Source organism: Heptranchias perlo, chromosome 25 (assembly GCF_035084215.1).
Source record: "Heptranchias perlo isolate sHepPer1 chromosome 25, sHepPer1.hap1, whole genome shotgun sequence".
In the NCBI taxonomy this organism is placed as follows: Eukaryota; Metazoa; Chordata; class Chondrichthyes; order Hexanchiformes; family Hexanchidae; genus Heptranchias; species Heptranchias perlo.
This window is the reverse complement of record NC_090349.1, coordinates 231,516-256,368: the sequence shown is the minus strand read 5'-3', so window position 1 is coordinate 256,368 and position 24,853 is coordinate 231,516. Positions and strand designations below refer to the sequence as shown.

At 55.1% G+C, this 24,853-nt stretch overlaps 1 protein-coding gene across 10 annotated transcripts in view; it reads right to left on the bottom strand.

The window, feature by feature from the left end:
- si:ch211-225b11.4 (tRNA (32-2'-O)-methyltransferase regulator THADA) overlaps positions 1-24,853 on the bottom strand; it is a 186,260-nt gene that overhangs the window by 142,310 nt on the left and 19,097 nt on the right. For 8 of the 10 annotated variants that reach the window (XR_010967159.1, XR_010967158.1, XR_010967160.1 and 5 more), the window contains exons 5-10: positions 23,669-23,757; positions 18,736-18,872; positions 15,097-15,294; positions 13,103-13,823; positions 9,318-9,470; positions 5,748-5,857 (exon numbers count right to left, since the gene is read on the bottom strand). Coding sequence is in view for 5 of the 10 variants with exons in the window: in XM_068005415.1 (XP_067861516.1) it covers positions 5,748-5,857; positions 9,318-9,470; positions 13,103-13,823; positions 15,097-15,294; positions 18,736-18,872; positions 23,669-23,757 (1,408 nt within the window). In the remaining 5 variants the exon portion in view is untranslated. The remainder of the gene's footprint in view (positions 1-5,747; positions 5,858-9,317; positions 9,471-13,102; positions 13,824-15,096; positions 15,295-18,735; positions 18,873-23,668; positions 23,758-24,853) is intronic. The other 2 variants (XM_068005416.1, XM_068005417.1) reach the window with 2 other exon arrangements.

The following is a 24,853-nucleotide window of genomic DNA, read 5'->3' as shown; positions in this document are numbered from 1 at the left end:
GATCTCAGGATTACTACCAGTGCCGCGTGCTGGTGAGTATAGGAACAGAATAGACCAGATGAATGTGTGGCTGCAGGGATGGTGTAGGAGGGAGGGATTTAGATTCCTGGGACATTGGGACCGGTTCTGGGGAAGGTGGGACCTGTACAAGCGGGACGGGTTACACCCGAGCAGGACCGGGACCGATGTCCTCGCTGGGGTGTTTGCTCGTGCTATTGGGGAAGGTTTAAACTAGAGTGGCAGGGGGATGGGAACCTGAGCAGGGAGACAGAGGAGGGGGAAACAAGGATAGAAACAAAAGACAGAAAGGGAAGAAGCAATAGTGGAAGGCAGAGAAAACAAGGGCAAAAAACAAATAGGGCCAGAGTGCAAAATAAAACTAAGATGACTAGCAATCTTAAAAAGACAAGTCTAAAGGCATTGTGTCTTAATGCGCAGAGCATTCGCAATAAGGTAGATCAATTAACAGCGCAGATAGATATTAACGGGTGTGATATAGTTGTGATTACGGAGACATGGCTGCAGGGTGACCAAGGATGGGAACTGAACATCCGGGGTATTCAATATTGAGGAAGGACAGGCAAAAAGGGAAAGGAGGTGGGGCAGCGTTGTTAGTAAAGGAGGAAATCAATGCAGTCGTGAGGAAATTTATTGGCTCGGAAAATCACTATGTGGAATCTGTGTGGGTGGAACGAAGAAACACCAAGGGGCAGAAAACGTTGGTGGGGGTTGTCTCTCGGCCCCCAAACAGTAGTGGAGATGTTGGGGAGGGCATTAAACAGGAAATTAGAGATGCATGCAAGAAGGGTACAACAATAATCATGGGTGACTTTAATCTACATGTAGATTGGTCAAACCAATTTAGCAATAATACTGTGGGGGAGGAATTCCTCGAGTGTGTACGTGATGGATTTCTAGACCAATACGTTGAGGAACCAACTAGAGAACAGGCGATCCGAGACTGGGTATTGTGCAATGAGAAAGGATTAATTAACAATCTTGTTGTGCGGGGTCCCTTCGGGAAGAGCGACCATAACATGATAGAATTCCTCATTAAGATGGAGAGTGAAGTAACTGAATCCAAAACTAGGGTCCTGAATCTAAATAAAGGAAATTACGAAAGTATGAGGTGCGAGTTGGCTATGATAGATTGGGGAACTTTACTGAAAGGGATGACGGTGGATAGACAATGGCTAATATTTTAAAGAACGTGTGCAGGAATTACAACAATTATTCATTCCTGACTGGCGCAAAAATAAAACAGGAAAGGTGGCTCAACCGTGGCTTACAAAAGAAATTAGGGATAATATTAGATCCAAAGAGGAGATATATAAAATATCCAGAAAAAGCGATTGGGAGCAGTTTAGAATTCAGCAAAGGAGGACAAAGAGATTGATTAAGAGGGGAAAAATAGAGTATGAGAGTAAACTAGCAGGGAACATAAAAACTGACTGTAAAAGCTTCTCTAAATATGTCAAGAGAAAAAGATTAGTGAAGACAAATGTAGGTCCCTTACAGTCAGAAATGGGGGAAATTATAATGGGGAACAAAGAAATGACAGAACAATTAAACACATACTTTGGTTCTGTCTTCACAAAGGAGGACACAAATAACCTCCCAGAAATGTTAGGGAACCAAGGGTCTAGTGAGAGGGAGGAACTGAAGGAAATCAGTATTAGTAAAAAAAAAAGTGCTAGGGAAATTAATGGGGCGAAAGGCTGACAAATCCCCAGGACCTGATAATCTACATCCCAGAGTACTTAAGGAAGTGGCCCTGGAAATAGTGGATGCATTGGTGATCATCTTCCAAAATTCTATAGACTCTGGAACAGTTCCTACAGAGTGGAGGGTGGCAAATGTAACCCCACTATTTAAAAAAGGAGGGAGAGAAAAAACAGGGAATTACAGACCAGTTAGCCGACATCAGTAGTGGGGAAAATGCTAGAGTCTATTATAAAAGATGTGATAACAGAACACCTTGAAGGCATTAACAGAATTGGACAAAGTCAGCATGGGTTTATGAAAGGGAAATCATGCTCAACAAATCTACTGGAGTTTTTTGAGGATGTACCTAGTAGAATAGATAGGGGAGAACCAGTGGATGTGATGTATTTGGATTTTCAGAAGGCTTTTGATAAGGTCCCACACAAGAGGTTAGTGTGCAAAATTAAAGCACATGGGATTGGGGGGAATATACTGGCATGGATTGAGAATTGGTTGGCAGACAAGAAACAGAGAGTAGGAATAAACGGGTCTTTTTCCAGGTGGCAGGCAGTGACTAGTGGGGTACCGCAGGGATCAGTGCTTGGACCCCAGCTATTCACAATATATATCAATGATTTGGATGAGGGAACTAAATGTAATATTTCCAAGTTTGCAGACGACACAAAGCTGGGGTGGAATGTGAGCTGTGAGGAGGATGCAAAGAGGCTTCAATGTGATTTGGGTGAGTGGGCAAGAACATGGCAGATGCAGTATAACGTGGATAAATGTGAGGTTATCCACTTTGGATGTAAAAACAGAAAGACAGATTATCTGAATGGTGATCGATTGGGAAAAGGGGAGGTGCAACGAGACCTGGGTGTCCTTGTACACCAGTCGCTGAAAGTGAGCATTCAGGTGCAGCAAACAGTTAGGAAGGCGAATGGTATGTTGGCCTTCATTGCAAGAGGATTTGAGTACAGGAGCAGGGGTGTCTTACTGCAGTTATACAGGGCCTTGGTGAGACCACATCTGGAGTATTGTGTGCAGTTTTGGTCTCCTTATCTGAGGAAGGATGTCCTTGCCATGGAGGGAGTGCAACAAAGGTTTACCAGACTGATTCCTGAGATGGCAGAACTGACGTATGAGGAGAGATTGGGTCGACTCGGCCTATATTCACTCGAGTTTAGAAGAATGAGAGGTGATCTCATCGAAACATAAAATTCTAACAGGACTAGACAGACTAGATGCAGGGAGGATGTGCCCGATGGCTGGGGAGTCCAGAACCAGGGGTCACAGTCTCAGGATATGGGGTATGCCATTTAGAGCCGAGATGAGAAGAAATTTCTTCACTCAGAGGGTGGTGAATCTGTGGAATTCTCTGTCACAGAAGGCAGCGGAGGCCAAGTCATTAAATATATTCAAGAAGGAGATAGATATATTTCTTAATGCTGAAGGGATCAAGGGATATAGGGAAAAAGTGGAAACAGGATACTGAGTTAGACGATCAGCCATGATCATTTTGAATGGCGGAGCAGGTCCGAAGGGCCGAATGGCCTACTCTTGCTCCTATTTTCTATGTTTTTCTGTAAAAGGGTAGTCAAAGGAAGCGTGGGGCCAACTAGGGACAAAAAAGGAGATCTTCTTGTGGAAGCAGAGGGCACAGCTGAAGTACTAAATGAATACTTCGCATCGATCTTCACTAGAGAAGAGGCTGCTGCCATTGTAGCAGTAAAGGAGGAGGTAATAGAGAATTTTGATAGGATAAAAGATTGGCAGTACTCAAAATAGAAAGGTCTCCCGGTCCAGATGGGAAGCATCCTCGGTTACTGAGGGAAGTACGGGTGGAAATTGCAGAGGCTCTGGCCACAATCTTCTATTCCTCCTTAGATATGAGGATGGTTCCGGAGGACTGGAGGATTGCAAATGTTACACCCCTGTTCAAAAAAGGGGAGAGTGATAAACCCAGCAATTACAGGCCAGTCAGCCTAATGCTGGTGGTAGGGAAACTTTTAGGGACAATAATCTGGGACAAAAGTAATTGTCACTTGGAGAAGTCTGGGCTAATAAATGAAAGTCAGCACGGATTTGTTAAAGGAAAATCATATTTCACTAACTTGACTGAGTTCCTTGATGAAGTAACGGAGAGGGTGGATGAGGGTAGTGTGGTTGATGTTGTGTGTATGGACTTTCAAAAGGCATTTGATAAAGTGCCACATAATAGACTTGTCAGCAAAATTAAAGCCCATGGGATTAAAGGGACAGTGTCAGTGTGGATACAAAATTGGCTAAGGGACAGAAAGCAGAGAGTTGTGGTGAACGGTTGTTTTTCAGACTGGAGGGAAGTATATAGTGGTGTTCCCCAGTATTCGGACCACTGCTCTTTTTGATATATATTAATGACCTGGACTTGGGTATAGAGGGTATAATTTCAAAGTTTGCAGATGGCACAAAACTCGGAAATGTAGTAAGCAATGTGGAGGATAGTAACAGACTTCAGGAGGACACAGACAGACTGGTGAAATGGGGCAGACACATGGCAGATGAAATTTAAAGCAGAGAAGTGTGAAGTGATGCATTTTGGTAGGAAGAATAAGGAGAGGCAATATAAACTAAATGGTACAATTTTAAAGGGGGTGCAGGAACAGAGAGACCTGGGGGTTTATGTACACAAATCATTGAAGGTGGCAGGACAAGTTGAGAAGGCTGTTAAAAAAGCATATGGGATCCTGGACTTTATTAATAGATGTGGAGATGCCGGTGATGGACTGGGGTTGACAATTGTAAACAATTTTACAACACCAAGTTATAGTCCAGCAATTTTATTTTAAATTCACAAGCTTTCGGAGGCTTCCCCCTTCGTCAGGTGAACGATGTGAAATGAGATCCTCGAAATGAAATCGCATTTATAATTCACAGAACAATGCTTAGTGAGTAGACAGTTTTTTCAACTGCCCGTTGCCAAGGCAATCAGTGTGCAGACAGACAGGTGTTACCTGCCAGGTCTCACAGAATATACAAATCACCAAAAAAAAAACAAACAAAAAAAAAACAAAAAAAACAAAAAACCAAACCTCTGTTTTTTTTTGTTTGTTTTTTTTTTGGTGATTTGTATATTCTGTGAGACCTGGCAGGTAACACCTGTCTGTCTGCACACTGATTGCCTTGGCAACGGGCAGTTGAAAAAACTGTCTGTACTCACTAAGCATTGTTCTGTGAATTATAAATGCGATTTCATTTCGAGGATCTCATTTCACATCGTTCACCTGACGAAGGGGGAAGCCTCCGAAAGCTTGTGAATTTAAAATAAAATTGCTGGACTATAACTTGGTGTTGTAAAATTGTTTACAATTTATTAATAGAGGCATAGAGTACAAAAGCAAGGAAGTTATGCTAAACCTTTATAAAACACTGGTTAGGCCTCAGCTGGAGTATTGTGATCAATTCTGGGCACCACACTTTAGGAAGGATGTGAAGGCCTTAGAGAGGGTGCAGAAGAGATTTACTAGAATGGCACCAGGGATGAGGGACTTCAGTTATGTGGAGAGACTGGAGAAGCTGGGATTGTTCTCCTTGGAACAGAGAAGGTTAAGGGGAGATTTGCTAGAGGTGTTCAAAATCATGAATGCTTTTAATAAAGTAAATAAGGAGAAACTGTTTCCAGTGGCAGAAGGGTCAGTAACCAGAGGACACAGATTTAAAGTGATCAGCAAAAGAGCCAGAGGCGACATGAGGAAACATTTTTTTTTACGGAGCGAGTTATGATCTGGAATGCGCTGCCTGAAATGTTGGTGGGAACAGGTTTATTAATAACTTTCAAAAGGGAATTGGATAAATACTTGAAGGGGAAAAAAAACATAGCTATGGGAAAAGAGCAGGAGAGTGGAACTAATTGGATAGCTCTTTCAAAGAGCTAGCACAGGCACAATAGGTCTCTTCCTGTGCTGTATCTACTCCAAAGCATGGAATTGGGGGGCAGCCTCTGGAACTCATCCCAGCACCTTCAAGGAGAAGGGGGCAGTCAAGGAGTGCAGGACTGGCCTTACCTCATTCGTTCCATCCATCAAACATCCCAGCAGCACCAGCAGGTTCGATTGGGAGAAGAAATCCCAGCAGCCTCTCTGCCTGGCCAAGCTCAGCAGCTCTGCCATGTCTCCTGTTATACAGAGAGAAAGGAGAGCGACAAGGTCTTCAATCAGTGCCTTGATCCCACACACCGTCACACCAGAGAGCTCCGCACAGCACAGTGCCATCACCACAAGGGACAACCACAACCACTAAATAGTACAGAAATCACAACTAGCTCCATTACATATTTTGATGTAGTTTTCATTTCGGGCTGAGCCAAACCGAGATCCTGAGGGGAAGGAGAGTCAATCATTGGTCTCTGCACATCTAGGGTAGAATGTGGGAACACGGGCTGTGGGAGGAGAGTCAATGGGTGGGTGTAAGAATATGGTTTAAAACTAGGAAGACTCAAGTATCCTGGCTTGCATTGTGCCAAAATATTTTAGCAAAAGGGCGAATGTGAAAGGTGGGGGGTGCGGAGTTGAGCATTTCTATGAGAACAAGACAGCTCACACAGCAGGACATCAGGGAGGCCAAGGAATAAATAACATGGTCAGAAACTGGTCTACTCCAAAACAAGAGGTGTGGTTGCTACGAAAATGACATTGGTGGGCCGCGCAAGGCCGAATAGGGGGGCTGTACTCAGATAAGGAGAACGCATTCCTCAGAGGAGCATCACAGCTTGTAAACAGAGATGAGGATTGAGGTCATTAGCTACATTACATAAAACAGCTTATTACGAGTTGCTAACGTGGTGTCAGCACGGTGGGATGATTACAACCAGAAGACCAGAGATGCTTACGTGCAGAACAACGCAGCCAAATAGTATAAAGATAGGGCATGCTCCCTCCCAAAGGTTAGAGCTCTCAAGAGGACAGTCGGAAATCCACCTCCCCAGGCTGCCACAGAGGTCAGATCTGATCAATCTGAGTCCGCAAGCAAACCAGGTTATATTAACTGCTTGTCATTTAATGTAATCTGAAGTCAGTTGTATTATAACAAAATTACAGATGTGAGTCAATCTATTAAAGCTTGTTGTTTAATAACCACTCGAGCTAGAATCAAGCGTAAGTTATTGTTGAAGGATTAACAACTCCTTTGTTGCGAGACAGTAACGGGAAAATCTGCTAACAGTGGGTAGAGACAATGATATTGTAGATTGTACATGAACTGTGGAAGGAGATTAAATGGTTGGAATTCCAGAGCTTAGGGCCCAGGCATTGAAGGCACGGCCGTCAATGGTGGAGCGATTAAAATCAGGGATGCACAAGAAGCCGGAATTGGAGGAGCGCAGAGATCTCGGAGGGTTGTAGAGATAGGGAGGGGCGAGGCCATGGAGGGATTTGAAAAAGTCAGGATTTCCCTTTGTACACTGTTTTATTCTTTGGCTGAATCCTCTTTACTTTCTGAACTAGATTGCCTTTTCTGTTAGCCTGTACCCTGGGATTAGGTATCAATATCTCTGTCTACCCTACTCTCTCTTCTTCAGGCTGAGCTAATTGGGCACCTGGTCGGTATCTGGCTTCTCCACTCATTGAACATTAATCTAAACATTAGATGAAAGGTCCTCCACTGAGTCCAAGGAGACAACTCGGGCTGTTTCTATTCCCCTCCCTGGCCACTGTCCGAGGCTGAACCGGACTGTTCATGACCTCAGAGTCCTTTTCAGTCCTGAGATGAACTTCCGACCCCGAATTCTCCATCACCAAGACCGCCCACTTCCACCTCTGTAACATCAAACGTCTCCACCCCTGCCTCAGCTCATCTGCTGCTGAAACCTCATCCATGCCTCTGTTATCTCCAGATTCGACTAGACGGCCCCCAATCCTGTGTTCATGGGCTGTGGGTGGAGATTAAATGGGTGGGTAGAGTCCATAACAGGGGAGAGTGTACGTGGGCTATGGGTGGAGATTAAATGGTTGGATGGAGTCCATGACAGAATGCATGCGCTGTAGGAGGAATTGGCTGATTGACCTTTTCACATTCCACACTTTCTCATGTTATTATAATTCCAACACAACAACAGCTACTTGCATTTATGTAGCGCCTTAATGTAGGAAACCATCCCAAGGCCCTTCACAGAGACATAAAGAACAAATGGAATCTGAGCCAAAGAAGGAGATATTAGGAGGGATGCCCAAAAGCTTGGTCAAAGAGGTGGCTTTTCAGGAGGGTTTTAAAAGGGGAGAGGTTTAGGGACAGAATTCCAGAGCGTTTGCCGAGGCAGCTAAAGGCACAGCCGTCAATGGTGGGGCGAAGGGAGAGGGGGTTGCACAAGAGGCCAGAGTCAAAAGAAGAGGGAGTTTGGGAAGGGGGGGTGTTGTAGAGATGGGTGAGGCAATGAAGGCATTTAAACCCATATCTGAGAGTTTTAAACAAGGCATTGAAGGACCGGGAGCCAATGTAAGTCCACGAGCACAGATGCGATGGGTGAACAGGACTTGGTGCGAGTTAGGATCCAGGCAGCAGAGTTTTTGATAAGTTGAAGTTTATAGAGGGTGAAGGATTGGGGGCCGTCTAGTCGAATCTGGAGATAACAGAGGCATGGATGAGGTTTCAGCAGCAGATGAGCTGAGGCAGGGGTGGAGACGTTTGATGTTACAGAGGTGGAAGTGGGCGGTCTTGGTGATGGAGAATTCGGGGTCGGAAGTTCATCTCAGGACTGAAAAGGACTCTGAGGTCATGAACAGTCCGGTTCAGCCTCGGACAGTGGCCAGGGAGGGGAATAGAAACAGCCCGAGTTGTCTCCTTGGACTCAGTGGAGGACCTTTCATCTAATGTTTAGATTAATGTTCAATGAGTGGAGAAGCCAGATACCGACCAGGTGCCCAATTAGCTCAGCCTGAAGAAGAGAGAGTAGGGTAGACAGAGATATTGATACCTAATCCCAGGGTACAGGCTAACAGAAAAGGCAATCTAGTTCAGAAAGTAAAGAGGATTCAGCCAAAGAATAAAACAGTGTACAAAGGGAAATCCTGACTTTTTCAAATCCCTCCATGGCCTCGCCCCTCCCTATCTCTACAACCCTCCGAGATCTCTGCGCTCCTCCAATTCCGGCTTCTTGTGCATCCCTGATTTTAATCGCTCCACCATTGACGGCCGTGCCTTCAATGCCTGGGCCCTAAGCTCTGGAATTCCCTCCCTAAACCTCTCCGCCTCTCTCTCCTCTTTTAAGGCACTCTGTAAAACCTACCTCTTTGACCACCTTTTGGTCACCTGACCTAATATCTCATGTGGCTTGGTGTCAAATTTTGTTAACAATCACTCCTGTGAAGCGCCTTGGGATGTTTTACTACGTTAAGGAGGCTGTGTAAATGCAAGCTGTTGTTTTTTAAGCGAAGCTCCTGACTGCATCTACACAGAAAGCCCCCGCTATGGCCCTTGGGTTTAAGGTACATTAAGCTGGTACCCAGTAGCAAGTGAGTTATTGGGGAGCACCCAGCGAGCTGGACCTGAGAACCACTCATGCCCTCCTCTCCTGAGGGTGTTGCATGGGCATTGGGCAGCTTCCCATCCCTCACCCAACAGGAGTTGCTCTTGATCCTTACGAGGAGGTTGTCCCTTTCTCCTGTGTGGGCTCCAGCTGTCTGTACAGGTCTCGAGCAGGGCCTCCATCAGCAGTAAGGCCGTCTTCTTCCTCTGGTAGTTCAGACCCGGCAGCAGTGAGGTGACGCTCAGCTCCAGCACCCACTGTATGAAACCTGCAACAACCCAACCACAGGGGATCAGCAGTTTCCAACTCATCCACAGCCAGCTCCCCTGCTGCAGTTTGATCCCGAGTGCCCACTCCGGGGCCCTGAATTAGTCCCGCTGATGTTACCGGAAACATTTCAGGGTGCTGCAGGTAACGGGGCAGCTCCTGCATGGGCAATCTCGGCACATCGGCACCCTCAGCATGAATTTATGGTTCAGGTCAGGGACATCTAACAGAAGGGGAAAGGGGAAAGGGGAAGGGTGTTTGTACCGGGAGGGGGAAGAAACAGTGTTATAATGATGGGGAAAGTACAGAGAAGGCCGTGCGATTTTGATGGGGGAGGGGTATGTACAGGGGGCCGTGTGATATTGATGGGGGCAGGGTATGTACAGGGGGCCATGTGATATTGATGGGGGCAGGGTATGTACAGGGGGCCATGTGATATTGATGGGGGCAGGGTATGTACAGGGGGCCATGTGATATTGATGGGGGCAGGGTATGTACAGGGGGCCATGTGATATTGATGGGGGCAGGGTATGTACAGGGGGCCATGTGATATTGATGGGGGCAGGGTATGTACAGGGGGCCATGTGATATTGATGGGGGCAGGGTATGTACAGGGGGCCGTGTGATATTGATGGGGGCGGGGTATGTATGGGGGGCCGTGTGATATTGATGGGGGCAGGGTATGTACAGGGGGCCGTGTGATATTGATGGGGGCTGGGTATGTACAGGGGGCCATGTGATATTGATGGGGGCTGGGTATGTACAGGGGGCCGTGTGATATTGATGGGGGCAGGGTGTGTACAGGGGGCCGTGTGATATTGATGGAGGAGGGGTATGTACAGAGGGCCATGTGATATTGATGGGGGCAGGGTATGTACAGGGGGGCGTGTGATATTGATGGGGCGGGGTACGTACAGGGGGCCGTGTGATATTGATGGGGGCAGCGTGTGTACAGGGGGCCGTGCGATATTGATGGGGGAGGGGTACGTACGAGGGGCCGTGTGATATTGATGGGGGAGGGGTACGTACAGGGGGCCGTGTGATATTGATGGGGGCAGGGTATGCACAGGGGGCCGTGTGATATTGATGGGGGCGGGGTATGCACAGGGGGCCGTGTGATATTGATGGGGGCAGCGTGTGTACAGGGGGCCGTGTGATATTGATGGGGGAGGGGTACGTACGAGGGGCCGTGTGATATTGATGGGGGCGGGGTATGCACAGGGGGCCGTGTGATATTGATGGGGGCAGGGTGTGTACAGGGGGCCGTGTGATATTGATGGGGGCAGGGTATGTACAGGAGGCCGTGTGATATTGATGGGGGCAGGGTGTGTACAGGGGGCCATGTGACATTGATGGGGGCAGGGTGTGTACAGGGGGCCATGTGACATTGATGGGGGCAGGGTGTGTACAGGGGGCCGTGTGATATTGATGGGGGCTGGGTGTGTACAGGGAGCCGTGTGATATTGATGGGGGAGGGGTATGTACAGGGGGCCGTGTGATATTGATGGGGGAGGGGTACGTACAGGGGGCCGTGTGATATTGATGGGGGAGGGGTACGTACAGGGGGCCGTGTGATATTGATGGGGGAGGGGTATGTACAGAGAGGGATACTGGGGGGGAGGGGTGGTGGGAGACACAGAGCGAGGGAACGAGAGATTGAGAAATTCGCAGGAACAGAGGCACACGTCCACATTCAATTGGCGAAGAGCAGACTTGAGTTTGAAAGAAGCCCTGACTCTGGCATGGATACAATTTGATGGGCAGCACCAACCAGCCAGTGTCTCACTCCAACAGCTAGTGTAGAGGGGGTCTGGAGTCTGGACAGGAAGTGTCAGCAGCCTGTTTGACCATATGTGACAATTAAGATCATCCTGACCTCACCTGGTGCGGCAACAGGGATCACTGAAACAAAAAGCAGAGTACTGCAGATGTTGGAAATTTGAAAGAAGGCCAGAGAATGGTGGAAATACTCAGCAGGTCAGGCAGCATCTGTGGAGAGGGGAGAAAGGGGTAGGTTAACATTTCAGGTCTATGACCCTTCAGACCCAGATCTGCCGAAGGGTCACAGACCTGAAAGGAGAACCTGCCCCTTCCCCTCTCTCCACAGGTGCTGCCCGACCTGCTGAATGTTGTCTGTTTTGATGTCACTGTAAACAATTTTACAACACCAAGTTATAGTCCAGCAATTTTATTTTAAATTCACAAGCTTTCGGAGGCTTCCTCCTTCCTCAGGTGAACGATGTGGAACGATGTGGAACGATGTTTCCACATCGTTCACCTGAGGAAGGAGGTAACCTCCGAAAGCTTGTGAATTTAAAATAAAATTGCTGGACTATAACTTGGTGTTGTAAAATTGTTTACAATTGTCAACCCCAGTCCATCACCGGCATCTCCACATCTTGATGTCACTGAGCAGTGATGAGGAGCTTGGCCCTGCGGAAGCTCACAGTGGTGCCCTGACTGAGATCAGCTAACCTCCATCATAAGGTCAGAAATGGGGATGTTCGCTGATGATTGCAGTGTTCAGTTCCATTCGCAACCCCTCAGATATTGAAGCAATCTGTGCCCACATGCAGAAAGACCTGGACAACACACAGGCTTGGGCTGATAAGTGGCAAGTAACATTCACGCCAGACAAGTGCCAGGCAATGACCACCTCCCCTTGACATTCAACGGCATTACCATCGCCGAATCCCCCACCATTAACATCCTGGGGGTCACCATTGACCAGAAACTTAACTGGACCAGCCACATAAATACTGTGGCTACAAGAGCAGGTCAGAGGCTGGGTATTCTACGGCGAGTGACTCACCTCCTGACTCCCCAAAGCCTTTCCACCATCTACAAGGCACAAGTCAGGAGTGTGATGGAATACTCTCCACTTGCCTGGATGAGTGCAGCTCCAACAACACTCAAGAAGCTCGACACCATCCAGGACAAAGCAGCCCGCTTGATTGGCACCTCATCCACCACCCTAAACATTCACTCCCTCCACAGGATGCACTGCAGCAACTCGCCAAGGCTTCTTCGACAGCACCTCCCAAACCCGCGACCTCTACCACCTAGAAGGACAAGAGCAGCAGGCACATGGGAACAACACCACCTGCATGTTCCCCTCCAAGTCACACACCATCCCGACTTGGAAATATATCGCCGTTCCTTCATCGTCGCTGGGTCAAAATCCTGGAACTCCCTTCCTAACAGCACTGTGGGAGAACCTTCACCACACGGACTGCAGTGGTTCAAGAAGGCGGCTCACCACCACCTTCTCAAGGGCAATTAGGGATGGGCAATAAATGCTGGCCTCGCCTGCGATGCCCACACGACATGAACGAATAAAAAAAGGAACAGATCAGGGAGCAAACCTGGACCCCAGGGCAGGGGACCCTCAGCCACGCACTGGGCAGGACATTGACCAATGGAAGCAGCAGGGAACCAATAATGAGGAGACCCCGATCAGATTCCCTGTCCAGACATTCGTTCAGACTCAGGCATTCCTGAATGAGGAGATGAAATCCCCAAGGAATGGCTTTGGTTCTGTCCAGGGAGAAGTCCCCAGAATGAAAGACCCAGCTCCCAGTGCAGAGTAGGGTCCATGCTGACAATGAGGAAGAGTGACTGAATGCGACTCACCAACTCCCTGAGACACAATGGCCTCTGGTCCTGGGGTGCCTTCACCTCCCTTCTGGTTACTGTGGGACCTTCTCCTCTGTGCACGGAGGTGGAGCAGACAGCTGTCTCGGATTCTTACCAGGGCCTTCTTCACACTGGCCTGAAGGAACTGCCTGAACGAAGAGGAATCACAGTTCATGTTGAGAGGCAAGAACTCCTTGAGCAGACTCAAGGCTCTCGAGCTCAACGGTTGGTTGGTTTTAGGGCTGATGCAAAGCAGTGCGAGAGCCCTGAGGCGGACACGGTCATCCAGGCAGTGTAGGGAGGCCCTAATCTTACTCACTGTATCGTCATCCATGGGCAGGACCCCAGAGTTGGCCTGCTGAACACTCAAGAGGGTGGTCCAAGCAAGCCGATGCCCAGGACGGTGACCATCAAACGCCCTGGACAGTACGAGGAAAGAGGCTGGGAAGATCCTCAGTGTCCACACGAGGAGGTAATTGGCTGCATTTTGCTGAAGTAAGGGGAGGTCGGAGGTTAATGCCTCAGCCAGAATCTCCAGCCACGGCTGGGCCCAGCTCTCTGCCAGCTCCTGTTCAGACAGGGCTCCTTGTGTCGAGGTGCACTCCATCCTGTGCTGTCCCAGTATCGCCCTGTAGAGGTCCGAGGCCGCTGGGGACAGGTGGTTCGTCGAAAGACAGTTCAACAGATGTTTCGGCAGCTCCTCATAACCGTCCAACACCTGGGGGCAAAACTCTCCATCAGGAAAAGCACCAGAAAAGAGCAGCTCAGAGATCCCTGGAGCCAATTCCATTTCAGGTCCCTCTGCCACCTCACCCAAAGGGCCATTATTCCTGTCTGAGTCTAAGACACAGAGCAGTCAGAATATTCAACTGTGGGAGGGGAATTATAGGCCGAATCCAATATCCAATCCTGCCCATACAGGGTCTTTCCAGCAAAGTGGGGGGGGGGGGGGGTGGGGGGGGGGGAGGCCACACTAGACACCAGGAATGGGAACCCCGGCTCTATTGGGGGAGGGGGGAGCACTCAGGCCCACTGTAACCCCGATAAGCTGCAACCCCTTGGACCCTGGGCTGCAATCCCGGCTCCAAACACGGACTGCCACATCCAGGGGAGATGGGATATACCCAGAGCCCCTCTACCCAAAACCATTATTAAAAATTCTCATCGATGGTCTAGAACCCATTTCCCCCCCTCCCCGGTTTGTAACCGTTTCCCATCCCCCTCCACCCCCGGTCTGTAATCACTCCCCATCCCCCTCCACCCCCGGCCTGTAATCACTCCCCCACTCCCCATCCCCCTCCACCCCCGGCCTGTAATCACTCCCCCGCTCCCCATCCCCCTCCACCCCCACCCCCGGCCTGTAATCACTCCCCATCCCCCTCCACCCCCGGCCTGTAATCGCTCCCCCACTCTCCCCCCACCCCCACTTCCACCCACCTTATCCCCTCCCCTCAGGTCTGTAACCGTTGCCTTCCCGCCCCGCCCCCCCAACTGTGGGACCCACTGCTCTTCTGGAGACGGGTGAGCCTCGTCTCACCAGGTGTACTCTCCTGCCTTACAGTGACACCTGCTGAACTCATCCTGTGAGAGGGGCAGGACCTCCAGCCTGGGTTCCGCCCGTGGGTGTGTCCCGGCTCAGGACCCAGCCCAACAACGTGTTGTGAACCCGGCCCCAGTCCGTGGCTGGGTTACTCACAGCTTTCACCTTCTGAACCTTCGGGGGGGGGGGTTGGGTCTCTGTAGCAATTCTACACTTCAGAAGAAAAGGCTCCAGTGACGAGCAAGCTGATCGGGGGAAGGGGGGGATCACCAGTGGAGTAAGAGAGCTCCCGGACCAGGACAGTCTGAACTACTGCGACAGTTACCAGGTGTCGGCTTAACGTCAGCTGTTAGTTCAGGGACATAATACTCAGACTGGAAACGTTTCACGTCTGAATCAACCCACTGCTGCCTCCCTGAATAAGAGCACAAGCGAGTAAGCAGACACAAACCTTCTTTGCTCCAAAGCAGGAGACGAGAGAGGAGAGTAAATAATACTTGGCTTTCACCTGCCAAGGCAGGACTCGGAGACGCTGGAGTAAGGTGGAGTACAAGGGCTGCTCCGGGTCCTCGAAGTGGCTGCACTCCAGTCTGTAAATGTCCACGAGCAGGCGAAAGGAGCAGTGAACAGACTCCAGCACACCCTCCACCTACCGGGGACAAACACACACACATCACACGGGATCACCCACACATCATCCACTCACAAAACAAAACATTCTGCAAATCCCTGTCGACCCAGAGGTCCCTGGACGGCCAGTGTGTACTCAACCGTCCCCAACAAATCATCTCATCCAGGGCAACGGGTGGGGAACAACAACTAGCCTCAGTACCTCCTGAATAGGGGTAAACGCTCCCAGGGCAGGTACAGCATGGGTTAGATACAGAGTAACGCTCCCTCTACACTGTCCCATCAAACACTCCCAGGGCAGGTACAGCACGGGTTAGATACAGAGTAACGCTCCCTCTACACTGTCCCATCAAACACTCCCAGGGCAGGTACAGCACTGGGTACATACTGAATAAAGCTCCCTCTACACTGTCCCATCAAACACTCCCAGAGCAGGTACAGCATGGGTTAGATACAGAGTAACACTCCCTCTACACTGTCCCATCAAACACTCCCAGGGCAGGTACAGCATGGGTTAGATACTGAGTAAAGCTCCCTCCACACTGTCCCATCAAACACTCCCAGGGCAGGTACAGCACGGGTTAGATACAGAGTAAAGCTCCCTCTATACTGTCCCATCAAACACTCCCAGGGCAGGTACAGCACGGGTTAGATACAGAGTAAAGCTCCCTCTATACTGTCCCATCAAACACTCCCAGGGCAGGTACAGCACGGGTTAGATACAGAGTAACGCTCCCTCTACACTGTCCCATCAAACACTCCCAGGGCAGGTACAGCACTGGGTACATACTGAGTAAAGCTCCCTCTACACTGTCCCATCAAACACTCCCAGGGCAGGTACAGCACGGGTTAAGATACAGAGTAAAGCTCCCTCTACACTGTCCCATCAAACACTCCCAGGGCAGGTACAGCACGGGTTAGATACAGAGTAAAGCTCCCTCTACACTGTCCCATCAAACACTCCCAGGGCAGGTACAGCACGGGTTAGATACAGAGTAAAGCTCCCTCTACACTGTCCCATCAAACACTCCCAGAGCAGGTACAGCACGGGTTAGATGCAAAGTAAAGGTCCCTCTACACTGTCCCATCAAACACTCCCAGAGCAGGTACAGCACGGGTTAGATACAGATTAAAGCTCCATCTGCAGTGTCCCATCAAACACTCCCAAGGTAGGTATAGCACAGGTTAGATACAGAGTAACATAGGAACAGGAGAAGGCCATTCAGCCCCTTTCTCCGTGATCTAATTGAATGCTCTGCCATTCAATTACACCACGGTTGATCTGCACCTCAACTCCCTTTTCCCGTTTTTGCTCCATAATCCTTGATACCCTTACCCAACAAAAATCTATCAATTCCAGACTTGAAAGCTCCAATTAATCCCCAGCATCCACAGCCTTTTGGGGGAGCGGGTTCCAGATTTCACTCCCCTTTGTGTGAAGAAATGGTTCCCGATTTCACTCCTGAACAGCCTAGGTCTAATTTTATTATGTCCCTTTGTGCGTGATCCCCCACCAGAGGGAATAGTTTCTCTCTATCTCCCCTATTAAATCCTTTTATCATTTTAAACACCTCGATCCTATCACCCCTCAATCTCCGATATTCAAGGGAACACAAGCCTAGTCTATGCAATGTCCTCACAATTTAACCCTTTTAGCCCCGGTATCATTCTGGTGAATCTGCGCTGCACCCCCTCCCAGGCCAATATATCCTTCCTGAGGGGCGGTGCCTAGAACTGAACCCAGTCTCCAGATGGGGTTTAACCAGAGCTCTGTACAGCTGGAACATAACTTCCTCCCCTTTATATTCCAGCCCTCGAGATAAAGGCCAACATTCATTCAGCCTTTTTAATTATTTTTTGCACCCGTCCACTGGCTTTTAGTGATTTCTGTACCTGGATCCCTAAATTCCTTTGCTCCTCCACAGTTCCTAGTTTCCCACCATTTAGAAAATATTCCACATTTGTCTTTCTTGAATCCAAAGTAGATGACCTCACATTTCCCCACATTAAACTCCATCTGCCACAGTTTTGCCCACTCACTTAATCTCTCAATGTCCCTTTGTAATTTTCTGCTCCCATCTACACAACTTACTGTGCCTTCTAACTTAGTGTCACCTGCAAACAGCGATATACAATTCTCTATTCCCTCATCCAAGCCTATGATAAATATGGTGAAAAGCTGAGGGCCCCAGTACAGATCCCTGGGGGACACTTATCACAAGTAACATTCGCACCAGACAAACGCCAGGCAATGACCATCTCCAACAAGAGAGAGTCTAACCACCTCCCCCTGACACTCAACGGCATTACCATCGCCGAATCCCCCACCATCAACATCCTGGGGGTCACCATTGACCAGAAACTGAACTGGACCAGCCACATAAATACTGTGGCTACGAGAGCAGGTCAGAGGCTGGGTATTCTACGGCGAGTGACTCACCTCCTGACTCCCCAAAGCCTTTCCACCATCTACAAGGTACAAGTCAGGAGTGTGATGGAATACTCTCCACTTGCCTGGATGAGTGCTGCTCCAACAACACTCAAGAAGCTCGACACCATCCAGGATAAAGCAGCCCGCTTGATTGGCACCCCATCCACTACCCTAAACATTCACTCCCTTCACCACCGGCGCACAGTGGCTGCAGTGTGTACCATCCACAGGATGCACTGCAGCAACTCGCCAAGGCTTCTTCGACAGCACCTCCCAAACCCACGACCTCTACCACCTAGAAGGACAAGGGCAGCAGGCACATGGGAACAACACCACCTGCACGTTCCCCTCCAAGTCACACACCATCCCGACTTGGAAATATATCGCCGTTCCTTCATTGTCGCTGGATCAAAATCCTGGAACTCCCTTCCTAACAGCACTGTGGGAGAACCTTCACCACACGGACTGCAGCGGTTCAAGAAGGCGGCTCACCACCACCTTATCATGGGCAATTAGGGATGGGCAATAAATGCCGGCCTCGCCAGCAACGCCCACGTCCTGAGAATGAACTTTTAAAAAAAAGGCTGCCAATCCCTTTTAACACAATACTGTTACAGGCATCAGATAGAGGAGACTTTGCTCACTGGATTTGAAATCTGGTCCCAGAGATGAGTATGAGAGAAGTGAGATCGCATCAGTCTGCCACCTTGACTGTTGGTGATGGGATTACCCCACCAGCCATTAGGGTACCTCCAGCTCCATGAGACGATGTGCGCCCCAACCCGTCCCCACCCCATACCGTTCCTTCCCCCCACCCCTCCCTGTCCCTTCCTACTCCCCTCCCCATCCGATCCCCCTCTCCCAACCGTTTCTCCCCGTCCCTTCCTCCCCGTGCCACTCCCCTTCCCCCTCCCTCCACCCCATCTCCTCCCACTCCGCGCCCCGTCCCCTCGCGCCCTTCCTGCAGGTCCCGGGGTTTGTCATACACACACATGGACAGTCAGACAGACAGAGCCCAGGTTTACTCACGGGGCTCTCAGTCCGATTCCACATCAGCTCCATTAGCCGGTAGGTGAAGATCGAATGTTCTCCCAGCAGCCTCCCCTCACGCAGTCTCCAGATCTCGGCAATATTCTCCTTCGTGTACTTCAGCCAGAGAGACAGCACTGAAATTAAACAGGATAGTGTCACACCCCGTCACCCGCCACACCCCCCGTCACCGCCACACCCCCGTCACCGCCACACCCCGTCACCGCCACACCCCCCGTCACCGCCACACCCCCGTCACCCCGCCACACCCCCGTCACCGTCACACCCCCGTCACCGTCACACCCCGTCACCGCCACACCCCCGTCACCGTCACACCCTCCCGTCACCGCCACAACCCCGTCACCGCCACACCCCCCGTCACCGCCACACCCCCGTCACCGCCACACCCCCGTCACCGTCACACCCCCGTCACCGTCACCACCCCCGTCACCGTCACCGCCACACCCCCGTCACCGCCACACCCCGTCACCGCCACACCCCCGTCACCGTCACCGCCACACCCCCGTCACCGCCACACCCCCCGTCACCGCCACACCCCCCGTCACCGCCACACCCCCGTCACCGTCACACCCCCGTCACCGTCACACCCCCGTCACCGCCACCCCCCCGTCACCGCCACACCCCCGTCACCGCCCACACACCCCCGTCACCGCCACACCCCCGTCACCGCCACCCCCCCCGTCACCGTCACACCCCCGTCACCGCCACACCCCCCGTCCCGCCACACCCCCCCCGTCACCGTCACACCCCCGTCACCGCCCACACCCCCGTCACCGCCACACCCCCGTCACCGCCACACCCCCCGTCACCGTCACACCCCCGTCACCGTCACCGCCACACCCCCGTCACCGCCACACCCCCGTCACCGCCACAACCCCCGTCACCGTCACCGTCACACCCCGTCACCGCCACACCCCCGTCACCGTCACCCCGTCACCGCCACACCCCCGTCACCCGCCACACCCCCGTCACCGCCACACCCCCGTCACCGCCACACCCCCGTCACCGTCACACCCCCGTCACCGTCACACCCCCGTCACCGCCACACCCCCGTCACCGTCACACCCCCGTCACCGCCACACCCCCGTCACCGTCACACCCCCGTCACCGTCACCCGCCACACCCCCGTCACCGCCACACCCCCGTCACCGTCACACCCCCCGTCACCGCCCACACCCCCGTCACCGCCACACCCCCGTCACCGCACCGTCACACCCCCGTCACCGCCACACCCCCCGTCACCGCCACACCCCCGTCACCGCCACACCCCCGTCACCGTCACACCCCGTCACCGTCACACCCCGTCACCGTCCCACCCCCCGTCACCGCACCGACACCCCCGTCCACCGCCACACCCCCGTCACCGCCACACCCCCGTCACCCGCCACACCCCCCGTCACCGCCACACCCCCGTCACCCGCCACACCCCCGTCACCGCCACACCCCCCGTCACCCGCCACCCCCCCCGTCACCGCCACCACCCCCCCGTCACCGTCCACACCCCCGTCACGTCACACCCCGTCACCGTCACACCCCGTCACCGCCACACCCCCGTCACCGCCACACCCCCGTCACCGCCACACACCCGTCACCGTCCACACCCCCGTCACCCGCCACACCCCCGTCACCGCCACACCCCCGTCACCGCCACACCCCCGTCACCGCCACACCCCCGTCACCGTCACACCCCCCGTCACCGTCACACCCCCGTCACCGCCACACCCCCGTCACCGCCACACCCCCCGTCACCCGCCCACACCCCCGTCACCGCCACACCCCCGTCACCGCCCACACCCCCGTCACCGCCCACACCCCCGTCACCGCCACACCCCCGTCACCGCACACCCACACCCCCGTCACCGCCACACCCCCGTCACCGCCACACCCCCGTCACCGCCACACCCCCGTCACCGTCACAACCCCGTCACCGTCACACCCCCGTCACCGTCACACCCCCGTCACCGTCACCGTCACACCCCCGTCACCGCCACCGCCACACCCCCGTCCCCCGTCACCCCACACCCCCGTCACCGCCACACCCCCGTCACCGTCACCGCCACACCCCCGTCACCGTCACCGCCACACCCCCCGTCACCGTCACACCCCCGTCACCGTCACCGCCACACCCCCGTCACCGCCACACCCCCGTCACCGCCACACCCCCGTCACCGCCACACCCCCGTCACCGCCACACCCCCCGTCACCGTCACCGCCACACACCCCCGTCACCGCCACACCCCCCGTCACCGTCACCGCCACCACCCCCGTCACCGTCACCCGCCACACCCCCCGTCACCGTCACCGCCACACACCCCCGTCACCGTCACCGCCACACCCCCCGTCACCGTCACACCCCCGTCACCGTCACACCCCCCGTCACCGCACCACCCCCCCGTCACCATCACACCACCGTCAACCCCCCCCCCGTCACCGTCACCGTCACACACCCCCCCCCGTCACCGCCACACCCCCGTCACCGCCACACCCCCGTCACCACCACACCCCCGTCACAGTCACCGCCACACCCCCGTCACCGTCACCCCTCACCGTCACCGTCCACGACCCCCGTCACCGTCACCACCGACACCGCCACACCCCCGTCACCCGGCCACACCCCCGTCACCGTCACACCCCCGTCACCGCCACACCCCCGTCACCGTCACCCCCATCACCGCCACACACCCCCCGTCACCGTCACCCCCGTCACCGTCACACCCCCCGTCACCGTCACACCCCCGTCACCGTCCACCCCCGTCACCGTCACCGCCACACCCCCGTCACCGTCACACCCCCGTCACCGTCACACCCCCGTCACCGTCACACCCCCGTCACCGCCACACCCCACGTCAGCCCGCCACACCCACTGTCACCGCCACACCCACGTCACCGTCACCCCGCCACCGCCACACACCCCGTCACCGTCACACCCCCGTCACCGTCACACCCCCGTCACCGCCACACCCCCGTCACCGCCACACCCCCGTCACCGCCACACCCCCGTCACCGTCACACCCCCGTCACCGTCCACACCCCCGTCACCGTCACACCCCCGTCACACCCCGTCACCGTCACATCACCGTCACACCCCCCGTCACCGTCACCCCCCCCCCGTCACCGTCACCGTCACACCCCCCCCCCCCGTCACCGTCACACCCCCGTCACCGCCACATCCCCGTCACCATCACCGTCACACCCCCGTCACCATCACCGTCACACCCCCGTCACCATCACACCCCCGTCACCGTCACCGTCACACCCCCGTCACCATCACCGTCACACCCCGACCCTACACTTGCACCCTCCACAACCAGATGAGCCCCCCCGTCATCCATGGCTGAAGGGGAAGAGGTGCCGCCCAGTGCAGTTGCTCTCAGCCAGGGCATCAATGTGACCACAACCAGCTCCAGGACCATGGGCTTGCTGGTACTCTGGAACCTCGCCCAAGTGACCATTCTCCCCTCCTTTTCCAAGGGACACTGCGCCCGCTCAGATGGGTTAATTGTGCCCAGAGTGAAGTGTCAGACCCTGGGGCTCCTGCTGGACACATTTTCAGCGCTTTGATCAATAATGGGGTTACACTGTACAGGGGAGGGGCAGGGGGCGCAGGTGGAGCGCTGGGCGGGGGGGTGCGCTAGGTGGGAGGGGGGGAGGGGGAGTGCTGGGCGGGGGCAGCGCTGGGCGGGGGGGCGGAGCGCTGGGCGGGGGCTGGGGAGCGCTGGGGGGGGCGCGGTGGGGGGAGCGCTGGGCGGGGGGCTGGGGGGGGGCGCGGTGGGGGGAGCGCTGGGCGGGGGGCTGGGGGGGGGAGCGCTGGGCGGCGGGGGGAAGCGCTGGGCGGGGGGCGCTGCGGGGGGGGAGCGCTGGGAGGGGGGGCGCGGGGGGGAGCGCTGGGCGGGGGGCGCGGGGGGGAGCGCTGGGCGGGGGGCGCGGGGGGGGGAGCGCTGGGCGGGGGGCGCGGGGGGGGAGCGCTGGGCGGGGGGGCGCGGGGGGGGAGCGCTGGGCGGGGGGCGCGGTGGGGGGAGCGCTGGGCGGGGGCGCGGGGGGGGAGCGCTGGGCGGGGGGCGCGGGGGGGGGAGCGCTGGGCGGGGGGGCGCGGGGGGGGAGCGCTGGGCGGGGGGCGCGGGGGGGGGAGCGCTGGGCGGGGGGGGAGCGCTGGGCGGGGGGCTGGGGGGGGGGGGGGAGCGCTGGGCGGGGGGGCGGCGGGGGGGGAGCGCTGGGCGGGGGGAGCGCGGGGGGGGGAGCGCTGGGCGGGGGGCGCGGGGGGGAGCGCTGGGCGGGGGGGCGCGGGGGGGGAGCGCTGGCGGGGGGCGCGGGGGGGGAGCGCTGGGGTCGGGGGGCGTGGGGGGGGAGCGCTGGGCGGGGGGCGCGGGGGGGGAAGCGCTGGGCGGGGGGCGCGGGGGGGGAGCGCTGGGCGGGGGGCGCGGGGGGGGAGCGCTGGGCGGTGGGGCGCGGGGGGGGAGCGCTGGGCGGGGGGGCGCGGGGGGGGGAGCGCTGGGCGGGGGGGCGCGGGGGGGGAGCGCTGGGCAGGGGGCGCGGGGGGGAGCGCTGGGCGGGGGGCGCGGTGGGGGAGCGCTGGCGGGGGGCGCGGGGGGGGAGCGCTGGGCGGGGGGGCGCGGGGGGGGAGCGCTGGGCGGGGGGCGCGGGGGGGGAGCGCTGGGCGGGGGGCGCGGGGGGGGAGCGCTGGGCGGGGGGCGCGGGGGGGGAGCGCTGGGCGGGGGGCGCGGGGGGGGGAGCGCTGGGCGGGGGGCGCGGGGGGGAGCGCTGGGCGGGGGGCGCGGGGGGGTAGCGCTGGGCGGGGGGCGCGGGGGGGGAGCGCTGGGCGGGGGGCGCGGGGGGGGAGCGCTGGGCGGGGGGGGGGGGGGGGAGCGCTGGGCGGGGGGCGCGGGGCGCTGTAGAGAGGCTCAGAATAGCTTACCTTGATAGACACGGGATTGATTCCGGTTCTTTCTTTCCCCACAATAAGTGGCTATAACGGGAAAGAGCAGGTCGAGCAGGACACAGGCCTGGAAAAAAAAGTTTGCAGATGACATGAGACTTGGAAATGTAGCAAACAATGTGAAGAATAGTAACAGACTGGTGAAATTGGGCAGACACATGGCAGACGAAATTTAACACAGAGAAGGGAGCGACCCACTGTCCCAGTGCGTGAGAGGACAGTGTTTGACCCACTGTCCCAGAGTGTGAGAGGACAGTGTCTGACCCACTGTCCCAGAGTGTGAGAGGACAGTGTTTGACCCACTGTCCCAGAGTGTGAGAGGACAGTGTCTGACCCACTGTCCCAGAGTGTGAGAAGACAGTGTCTGACCCACTGTCCCAGAGTGTGAGAGGACAGTGTCTGACCCACTGTCACAGAGTGTGAGAGGACAGTGTTTGACCCACTGTCCCAGAGTGTGAGAGGTCAGTGTCTGACCCACTGTCCCAGAGTGTGAGAGGACAGTGTCTGACCCCACTGTCCCAGAGTGTGAGAAGACAGTGTCTGACCCACTGTCCCAGAGTGTGAGAGGACAGTGTCTGACCCACTGTCCCAGAGTGTGGGAGGACAGTGCCTGACCCACTGTCCCAGAGTGTGAGAGGACAGTGTCTGACCCACTGTCCCAGAGTGTGAGAGGACAGTGTCTGACCCACTGTCCCAGAGTGGTGAGAGGACAGTGTCTGACCCACTGTCCCACAGTGTGAGAGGACAGTGTCTGACCCACTGTCCCAGAGTGTGAGAGGACAGTGTCTGACCCACTGTCCCAGAGTGTGAGAGGACAGTGTCTGACCCACTGTCCCAGAGTGTGAGAGGACAGTGTCTGACCCACTGTCCCAGAGTGTGAGAGGACAGTGTCTGACCCACTGTCCCAGAGTGTGAGAGGACAGTGTCTGACCCCACTGTCCCAGAGTGTGAGAGGACAGTGTCTGACCCACTGTCCCAGTGCGTGAGAGGACGGTGTCTGACCCACTGTCCCAGTGCGTGAGAGGACAGTGTCTGACCCACTGTCCCAGAGTGTGAGAGGACAGTGTCTGACCCACTGTCCCAGAGTGTGAGAGGACAGTGTCTGACCCACTGTCCCAGTGCGTGAGAGGACGGTGTCTGACCCACTGTCCCAGTGCGTGAGAG